The following is a 10,571-nucleotide window of genomic DNA, read 5'->3' on the forward strand; positions in this document are numbered from 1 at the left end:
TCCCTTTTTTTTCCAGGCTACTCAACACAAATAGCATGCATATGATTTGCATACTATTTGTACTGAGCATGCCCTGTAAAACCAAAATAGCTTTCCATCTTGTTGGATGAGTTTGAAAAAAGGTTTTAATAATGATAATGTTAGTTAATGTTTTATTGTGTTTGTTCTGTCAAAACATGTTTTAGTATTTTTAATATGTATGCATGTAATTTTGTAAACCGCATGGAGGGGCATAATCGAAAGGGACGTCTAAGTCCGTTTACATCCATCTCGCAAGTCGTCCAAAGTTAAAAAGAGCTTAAGACACATTTTCAAAAGATAAGTCCAACTTTTTTTCCGTTTCGAAAATCTTCTAATTATACGTCCTGCCGATCTGATCGTCCAAGCCACTGAATCGTCCATCTTTATACCACATTTTCGTCCAACTTTCCGTCGAAGTCCAAAACACCTAGAACAAGCCCTATTGGATGTGGGAAGGGTCTACAAAGTGATGGACTGAACACCCAGACATGGCACCTAAATAGTGGGGTAACTTACAGGGCACTGCTGTGAACTTCACAAAAAGGGTGCCATGGCTTCTCCTCCCTACATAAGAACATAAGAATTGCCACTGCTGAGTCAGACCAGTGGTCCATCATGCCCAGCAGTCCGCTCACACGGCGGCCCTCTGGTCTAAGATCAGCACTCTAACTGAGACTAGCCCTACCAGCGCACGTTCTTGTTCAGCAGAAACTTGTCTAACTTTGTCTTGAATCCTTGGAAGGTGTTTTCCCCTATAACAGCCTCTGGAAGAGCGTTCCAGCTTTCTACCACTCTCTGGGTGAAGAAGAACTTCCTTACGTTTGTACGGAATCTATCCCCTTTCAACTTTAGAGAGTGCCCTCTTGTTCTCCCTACCTTGGAGAGGGTGAACAACCTGTCCTTATCTACTAAGTCTATCCCCTTCAGTACCTTGAATGTTTCGATCATGTCCCCTCTCAATCTCCTCTGTTTGAGAGAGAAGAGGCCCAGTTTCTCTAATCTTTCACTGTACGGCAACTCCTCCAACCCCTTATAGGTTACGGTGAGCCCCCAAACCACCTCCAGAATCCCCTAGACCCACTTATCTACCACCCCAATAGCCCTTATGGCTGCAGGAGCCACTTATATGCCAGTACAAAAGGGTTTTGGGGGTGTATAGGGGAGTGCACATGTTTCGATATCAATGCAGTGATTACAGGGGCTTATGGGCATGGATCCATCTCTCTTTGGGTCCCTAACCCATCCCCAAGATGGTTTAAGACGCCTCTGTGCAGCACGACTAGGCTTTCCTATGCCAGGCGGCCAGGTGATGATGGTCTGGAGGCAGAATTTTAAAGTGATGATTAAAATTTTTATGGGAGTGGGGGGGTTCTGGGGTAGTGTGTGGGGGGTCTGTTTTATGTGTTTGCAGTGCTTATCTGGTGACTTTAGGTGGGTTTTTGTGACTTAGACCATGTTTTACATGGTCTAAGTCACAACGTCCAAGTTCCGTCTAGGCTCTGTTGTAAAACTTTTGGTTATACATGCTGTACGACTAAATCTAAGCCAGCCCAAGTCCCACCCAACTCCTGCCCTTTACACGCCTCCCGAAATGCCCCATTTAGCTTTGGTCGTTTAGCAGCACCTCAGGTTTTTTGTTTTTGTTTTTTTACCAGGTTGCTGGAGTTTTGTGCATCCTGCCCTCACTAATTTTTTTCTTGGCTGCTATTGTGTCCACTGCTTTTTCTTCCTCCTCCCCACTTGAAGCTGTGATTTAAATCTGAAAGAAAACTATCTAAGCCAGTGAAGACTGTTTAATATAGTAAATTATAGAAAACTCTAATGTTCTGCAGAATTTTGTTCAGGTTAAAGATGGCGTATCATCTCCTGACCTAGAGGTTTTCTAGCTAGGCAATTCAGAAATCTATGAAATAAGCAAGAACTCAAAAAGTATTAATTTTGATCATTTCACCTACCAGCAAACAACAGATCCACATTTTGCGCATTCCTGGTGCCTGCAGGTCCTACTGGTAGCGTCCTGATCAGAGGTTTCTTCTCCAAAGCCAGCTGCTCCCTACAAGAGTATGGATTTTCACATCTCCAACACTCAAAGCACACAGGCCCTGACTAGCTTTATCTCACGGCACTCCTCCCCCTTTTACAAAATCATGAAAGCGTTTTTTAGCCTAGGCTGGAGCTAAATACTCTGCGCTGCTCCTGATGCTCATAGAGCATAGACCGCTTGCCTATGCTAAAAACTGCTTCTGTGGTTTTGTAAAAAAAAAAATGTGTGTGTATGAGGGGGGGTTATGATGAGATCTTTTTAAATTTTGCAATAAGTTTTAACACAATTACAGTAGAAATCCAGTCCAAATTCAAACCAGCACCACAGTAACTAGAATTTTTAATCTGGTTTTGTGTAGTAGTAGCAGCAGTAGTACTGCAAGTTCACATGTCATTGGTAACTTAAATTAAAACATATGATTTAAAAAAATAGGGAAGGAAGAATTCTACTTTCTAGAGATTTCTGCTTTAAAGGATTGCCCTTTCTTTAAACCTTTCTAACATTTTTTTCCAGAGCAGAGTATTGATCTAAATGTAACCATGGGTTACAAAATAAATATGTTATAGTTGACTCAGGGCAGGAGAGACCTGACAGAGGTTTTTTCCTCTAATATTTTAAAGTTAAAAGGTTTTTTTGTTGTTATCCAGCAAAGATAATGTGTTTGCATGACTGATTGTTGGAATTCTAGACTGCTGATGTCTGCAACAGGTCTGATGACCTCATGTAAAAGTCAGTAGTGCTGGGGAGAATTCTAAAACTGCCAGGGAGAGCAGTTGGGTGGTTATCAGTCTGGAAGACAGGTTGGTCTTGGTTGCCTGAGAATAGAAAAAGATTTTTTTAAAAAAATTTTATAGTGGATTTTTGGCTAATGTTAATTAAGTTCAAGTCTGGCCTATTTTTGTGGCAAGGGCTGTGTTTGGTTATGTCATACAGTGATTTTCTATCACTTTTGTGTTGAGGTGCAGAGCTCTTGTATTTAAATGGAATGTAGTAGCAGTTAAATTAATTTTGTCCTGGTTAACATTAAGAAACAGGATAGAAAGTATCTTTTTGACGTTGTAAGAAATAGTGCTGAGGGGGAAGGGGTAAAACGCGGACCTCGCGGATCTAAACCCGTATGGCCTTAAAAATCTGAGGTCCGTGTCGGTCCGGTGTCCGTGCCGCTTGTAGTTTCTGTCGCTGACAGACCTTGATGAGATTTTAGCGCTGACGGATCCGTCTCAGCATAGGGAGGGAAAAGTGTTAGGATCCATCAGCGCTAAAATCTCTTCGAGGTCTGTCAGAGCCAGAGACTAGTGCTGGAGTTTGGAGACTTCTTTTCCATAACGCACGTCCAAAACCTATGTCCCCGCTCTCTTGGCTCTGACAGACCTCGAAGAGATTTTAGCGCTGACAGATCCTAACACTTTTCCCTCCCTATGCTGAGACGAATCCGTCAGCGCTAAAATCTCATCAAGGTCTGTCAGCGACAGAAGCTACAAGCGGCACGGACACTGAACCGACACGGACCTCAGATTTTTAAGGCCATATGGGTTTAGATCTGCGAGGTCCGTCAGGTCCATGAGGTCCGCGTTTTACCCCTTCCCGTTGGTTCATTGTTTTCTATGTTTGGGACTCGGCTGCAATTGTGGCGGGGTCTTCCTCTTTCTTTGTTGGGCAGGGCGAGTCTTTATAATATGCTTGTTGTGCCCCAGTGGCTGTATGTTTTTCAGGTTCTTCCTCTTTATTTATCTCCTTCTGATGAAAAGTGTCTTGAGCGAGTGGTGCAACGGTTCCTCTGGATGGGCAAGAGGGCTCGCCTTCCCTATAAGAGAGCAGCCTCCCCTTGGTATAAGGGTGGTTTGGGGTTGTCGAATCTTTGTTTCTTAACGATTGCTTGTGGCATGCGTCACATTAATGACCTTTTTAGTGGCACCTCCACTTTTACTAACACCTCCTTGGAACTTTCTTGCTTTACCTCTACCCACTTTAGTGCGTTTCTTCACTCTCCTTTGCTTTCCAAATGGGAATCTGCGCCCAGTGCGTTGCTACATTGCCCCCTTCGTAGGGCCTGGCACTGGGTTTGCAGGTTTCATTCACTTAGTTCTACTGTTTCTCCCTTTTTACCCTTACGTTATAATACCCATTTTTCTCCTGGGGTTGACAATGCTAGCTTTGTACGTTGGGAAGCAAAGGGGATTCGTTTTTTGCTTCATCTGGTTGATGATGAGGGTCTGATCAAACCTTTTGACCAGCTTTGTGAGGAATTTTCTCTTCCTTGCACGGATGTCTATGCCTACCTTTAGATTCGCCATTACATCTCCTCATTGTTGAGTACTCATCTTTCGGCCTCCTGTCGGGAATTGTTGATGGAGGCCTTTACCTTTGGTTCTCAACAGCCTGTCCCCTTGAAATTTTACCATAGACATCTGAAAGACGAATCCCCTATGCTTGATTGTCTCCGCTTGCGGGATGCTTGGGAGAGAGATTTAAATATTGCATTCTCTGACGATGTTATGTTGACAGCCATTATAGTAAATATGCACTTTTTTGGGAACAACATTACAAATTGACTCTCCGTCTATATGTTTCTCCTCGGAGAGCTTTTTTGGCGGGGCTCTGCCTAACTGCTGACTGCCGGCATTGTGGAACCTCAGATGCAGGCCTTGGCCATATGTTTTGGTCTTGTTCATCTATACAGACCTTTTGGGATGCTGTTTTCCTTTTTGTAGATGATATCTGGAACATTACTGTTCGGAGATCAGCCTTGGTGTTATTTGGAGTCTCCTTACATTTCCATCCTCGTCGGCCTGGAGCCTCTACATTCCTTCGTTGGACTGCAGTGATAGCTATTAAATGTATTTTGCTTAAGTGGATGGAATCTGAGGCTCCTGACTATTCCTTATGGCGTAGTCATATGATTACATTGCTTTCTTGGGAACGGAGAGGAGTCCAGGACATTTCTTCCTTGCCTGGAAGGGCCTTTCAACGAATTTGGGAGCCTTTTTGGACCACATTGTCTCCGGTGGCTCACAGCCGCATTTTGAACTGTTGAAGTCCCTGAGATTTGTCTTTTTCTTTGTTTTCTTTATTTTTGTTTGGCATCGGTGAGAGTGGGGGGGGGGTTGGGTGGGTTTGTTGGATTGTTGGATTTTGTGTAAAATTTGGAGCTATTGATTTCTCTGTACTTGTTTCTTCTTGTTGCTTTTCTTGGTGCTCAATAAAATATATTTGACGATAAAAACCAGTTGTGAATTGGAGTGAATTCTGTCACTAAAATATTTTGGTTTAGATAACCATTTGATTTATAACCTTGGAGATAAGCCTATAGATTAAGATATATTGTGGGTGGGAAAAAGTTTAGGGAAATTTTGATTATCCATTTTTTTCTCTGGGTAGCTAGTCAAAAGTAAAGAAACAAATATAAATTTCAGGGTGTCATAGGGTTTAGCTTCCTTTGTGTTTTTTTTTAGTTAGGGAGTAAGTACTCCATTTATTGAAGCTGAATCTCCAAAAAAGAAGCCCTGGTACCCAACGGCTCTGCAAAAAAAAGAACACCTGAACCCTGTGAGGAAAAATTATTTCAAAGAACTAAATTCTTTGAGAAAGATTTTATATGGAAACTTGTTCTAAAGTTATATAGATATATACATTTTGTTAGATTTGTAAAAATAAACTAACAAAAACTTTTAGAACCAGTATTTGTTTAAAAGTTTTCATTTATTTTTCACTCAGTATCTTTTATTTAGGGTAGATTTTATATTTTATGCTAACTTTTCCCTTTTTTTTAGAAACATTCTCACTTTGACTTATAAGGTAACCTGACTACAGAAGGTGAAGAGGGTGAGAATTGATAGAGGGAGGGGGTATATAATAATGTGGCATTACAGACCCACCCAGCCTGATTGACACCCCATGTATAGCAAACATAACAAAAAGGAAAATAAAAAGCCATTTTTATAGCAAGGATCCAAGTATCCAGTGATGATTATTGTAGTGTCATCTTCCAGTAGAAAACACCATTCTCAAGGTTCCAAATCAGATACATCATTCTTTCTTTAGGCATCTTACTGATTTGGAATGAGAATTTTCAGTCCTCTATTGGATGGCTATGACCGCCAAACCTTAGAGCTCCTTTTATCCACCTCAGATCATGTTCTCTTCAACAAGAAATTTGAATGCTGAATAAGGAGGAACGGCTGAGTCACTCCAAAGAAATATGACATTCCATTCCAGGGCATTTTTAAAGTGGATTCTATAGCAATAAAGAAGACACAATTGATACAGCACTTACCCCCGTTCATGCTGCACACCCATGCTGGGAGATGAGGGAGATCCTTTGTTACAGAGGACAACTTGGATTCTGACTACCTCTGCGTCAGACAAGATGCTTCAGACTAATATGGCACAGCTCTTTAGAAGCCTAAAATAGGACTCCTTGCCTCACTTTGCTTTGGAGATAGATGTGATGCTTGCATTCCTTGGAAAAGGAATGCTGCACTGCCTCCTCCACAGTGAGACAGGGTGTCAGACTAAGAAAAAAGTGATGCTGAATGAATAGCAAAGTCTAAGGAATTGAAGAAAAAATAATAATAAAAAAAGTGAGAAAGCATGCACAGCTTAGCTCAGTGTCTCTCAAACTGTGTGCCATGGCACAGTGGTATGCCCCAAAGAGATTCCAGAATTTTACTACACTTTCAAAAATTCCTTTCATAAGTATACACTAGAATAGATGACATGTACGCAAGAGTCTATCAATGTTATGAACATCTGTGTGCGTAAGGATACAACCGCCCAGACAAGCATCATTCTTTGACATAATTGGTCCTTGAAAACTAATGGCAAGTAATTTAATTTTAATTTTTTTTATGCAGTAGTTATCCTAACTTGAGCAACAAAGCAATCAAGGCTTTGTTACCGTTTGGATTTTCTTATCTTTGTGAACTTGGATTTTAAGCTCTGACAGAACTAAAAAAATAAATAAATAGAATGACTGCAGATGGTGGATGATGAAATGCGTGTTTGCTTGTCGAAGATCGAGCTGCATTTTGAGTTAATTTGCACTCCAAAACAAGTTCATCCATCACATTGATTAGCAATTCTATTCTATCTACTTTAGTTTCAAATTTGTTAAATTACCCATACATAGCTTAAAGAACTTTAAATAAATAACTCTCAAATTTAGTTATTTGTTGGTTTTGCAATTTTACCTTTTCAGTTATAATGTGCCATGAAAAATATTTGCTCTGTTTAGTGTGCCAGAGCTAAAAAAGTTTGAAAGACACTGGCTTAGCTCATGGAATTCTTTCCATCTCTTGTGTGTGTGTGTATGGTGGGCATCTGCATATGTTGTCTATGACTTGGAAAGAAGAGAGGAGAGGCAAATTGAATGGGAACAGTACTCAAATATCCTTTTGGTTTGGACAGAATAAAATGAAACCAAGTGTAATAATATATCAAACCATTAGCTGACACTGACAACAGATGCCAAAGAATGAATTTTACAATTTGACAAATATTGTGGTCTTTATCCACCACTAGGTTGCAGTGCACAGAGCAAGCAGGAGCAAACTATACAGTTCTGTCACTAGGTTTCACTACATGTGCAATTATTAAAGTGGCAATACATTGTATAATGATCACGATTGTTGAGTTTAGTTATTAAAATCTTGAAGGGGCTGCAGGCTAGGGCCCTGAAAGTTAATTAATAGGGGTGTAAAGCTGAAGAGGAGAGAAGAAGGGAAGGCTTGAGACTATTTATAAAATTATCTCTTCATCCTCTTTTTCTATTGGACCTGTGAGAAGAAATTTTTTTTAAAAAAATGCTGAGGCCTCTTTCTTGTCCAGGGATATATGGACCTCTCATTATAATCTGCTTCATCTCACATTTTTCAAACTTAATTTTCTTTACAGTCATTTTAAACTCATTCTAGGTCTTCTGAATTTCATGTGTAAACTAATCAAAATCTAAAAAGTCATTCTTCAATACTCTGATCTTTTGTTCCAATTTCTTTTTTTAAAGTATCAATCAATAAATCATTAAGGGGTCCTTTTACTAAGCTGTGGTAGAAAGTGACCTTTATATGGGTTTTCCCCACACGCTAGGCTATTTTTACCGCAGCAGTAAAATGGCCAGTTTTCCATTTTTTTTAAATTAATGGCCATGCACTAATGTTAAACCACTAAATAACTACTATCTCACACAGACATTTTATGCATACACAACTAAATATTCAAATGTACTGTTGTCAGCATGAAACTGAGGCCAAATTAAATAATTCATACATTAAACATGCAGTGGAGAAAAAAAGACCTCAATAATAATGCACCCAGAACAATAAGCAATCTTATGGCATTGTCATCATCATTGATCATTTAAAAAAACTCCTCTGCAATGTACTTGTGTTCATTGTTAAGCAAAATAATTTTATTCATATCCAAAAAACATCAGCATTCCTCACCATCAACAAGGTCTCCTACATATCACTTCCAAAAACTGTGAGAATAGAATAGTTCGTGAGTGAGAATAAAATGATCTATAACAAAGGAAAACTTGCAGTAGTTCCAAATGTAGTTTGAAATCAGCTACTTATCTGAATAATGCAGTGTTTCTCAAACTGTGTGCCACGGCACAGTGGTGTGCTCCAAAGAGATTATGGGTTTTCCATGAGAAATTCCAGAACTTTACTATATTTTTAAAAATTCCTTTCATAAGTATACACTAGAATAGATTACATGTATGTCATTTACAAAAGAGTGTGTGCATAAGAATACAACCGTCCAGACAAGTGTCATTCTTTGAAGTGATTGGTCCTTGAAAACTAATGGCAAGTAATTTTATTTTTATTTTTTATGCAGGAATCATCCTAACTTGAGCAACAAAGCAATCAAGGTTTTGGTACCGTGTATATATTTTTATCTTTGCAAACTTGGATTTTCACCTCTGACAGAAATTAAATCGGAAAAAAGAGAACGACAGATGGTGGATGATGACATGCGTGTTTGCTTGTCAACTACCAAGCCACGTTTTGAGTTAATTTGCACTCAGAAATAAGTACTTACATCGCATTAATCAGCAGTTCTAGTCTCTCTACTTTAGTTCCACCGTTATTACAATTACCCATACATAGCTTAAAGAACTTTAAATAAATAACTCTCAAATGTAATTTTTTGTTGGTCTTGCAATTTTATAATTTCAATTATAATGTGCCATGAAAAACATTTGCTCCATTTAGTGTGCCAGAGCTAAAAAAAAATGTTTGAGAGTCACTGGAATAATGGCACAGAATACGATTCTTCCAATTCTCATAATTTATAATACACTTTCAAACTCTGACGTGATGTGACGTGACATGGGGGTCACTATTTGATGACATCATGGTTGATTGCTGAAATAGTGGCGAATCTGGAGCAGCCGCAGCCATTTTGAAGTGAGTTGGGCTATGTGTGGAGATGGACTGATTTTGTCTTCCCCTGATGCAGCTTGAGTGTCAAAGCGAAACAGAAATCCTTATAGAACATTTTGTTCTTACTCACAAATTATTCTATTCTCACTTATAGTTTTTGGAAGTGATATGTAGGAGACTGTATAGGGTCTCAAAGTCCCTCCTTGAGGGCCGCAATCCAGTCGGGTTTTCAAGATTTCCTTAATGAATATGCATGAGATCTATATGGATGCACTGCTTTCAATGTATATTCATTGGGGAAATCCTGAAAACCCGACTGGATTGCGGCCCTCAAGGAGGGACTATGAGATCCCTGGTATAGATGGTGAGGAAAGGTGATGTTTTTTGGAAATGAATAAAATTATTTTGTTTAACACTGAATACTAGTACATTGCAGAGGAGGTTTTTTTTTTTTTTGATCAATGATGATGATAGTGCCATAAGATTGCTTATTGCTCTGGGAGCCTTATTATTGAGGTCTATATTATTTGACAGCCCTGAGCAGCTGCATCTGAGACTGTGGACTTGTTATTTAAGAGTGTGAATAGTTCTTAAAGGCCCCTGTGTCCCTTTAATGAGTTACTAAGTGCTTAGAACTTCTCTGAATTGTGTAAGAAACTGATCTACTGTAGATGCTAATCAAATGATACACAGATGAAGCAGAGCAGCTGTAGGAAGAATGTAATCTCAGCCCAGCCTGATTTAGCAATGCTTGTATTCCATCAAGTGTTCACCAGTCTATCTCTACTAGGAGGGTGGTGCTGAAAAGTCCTCAGCCCAACCAAGACGAGAATGATGTGGATATGGTTCAATCAATGATCTGAAACAATGGCAAAACATAGAATTTCGTTTCTGCAAATTGGCACTTAATGAAATAAGATAACGCTATTTTCAGCTACAGTGACAAAAAAATGCTCAGAATTTAAGAAGTTGGTTGGTTGGGCTGAGAACTTTTGAGTACCTCTTTGTATGTAATAAAAGTGAGCCAAGTAAAGGGCAATCAAGACATTGTGACATCACTGATGAAGTTGACTCTTATTGGTGAAATAAGGCATTATGATATCACAATCTCAGCTCTGGTT

General features: G+C 39.4%; 1 protein-coding gene across 3 annotated transcripts in view; it reads right to left on the reverse strand.

The window, feature by feature from the left end:
• LOC117368226 (kelch-like protein 20) overlaps positions 1–6,467 on the reverse strand; it is a 49,671-nt gene extending 43,204 nt beyond the window's left edge. For 2 of the 3 annotated variants that reach the window (XM_033961662.1, XM_033961660.1), the window contains exons 1-2: positions 6,339–6,467; positions 1,977–2,074 (exon numbers count right to left, since the gene is read on the reverse strand). In XM_033961662.1, coding sequence (XP_033817553.1) covers positions 1,977–2,074; positions 6,339–6,361 — 121 coding nt within the window. In that variant the 5' untranslated portion in view covers positions 6,362–6,467. The remainder of the gene's footprint in view (positions 1–1,976; positions 2,075–6,338) is intronic. The other variant, XM_033961661.1, reaches the window with a different exon arrangement.
• Positions 6,468–10,571: the final 4,104 nt, after the last annotated feature.

The sequence above is a fragment of the Geotrypetes seraphini genome, chromosome 10, assembly GCF_902459505.1.
Source record: "Geotrypetes seraphini chromosome 10, aGeoSer1.1, whole genome shotgun sequence".
Taxonomy (NCBI): Eukaryota; Metazoa; Chordata; class Amphibia; order Gymnophiona; family Dermophiidae; genus Geotrypetes; species Geotrypetes seraphini.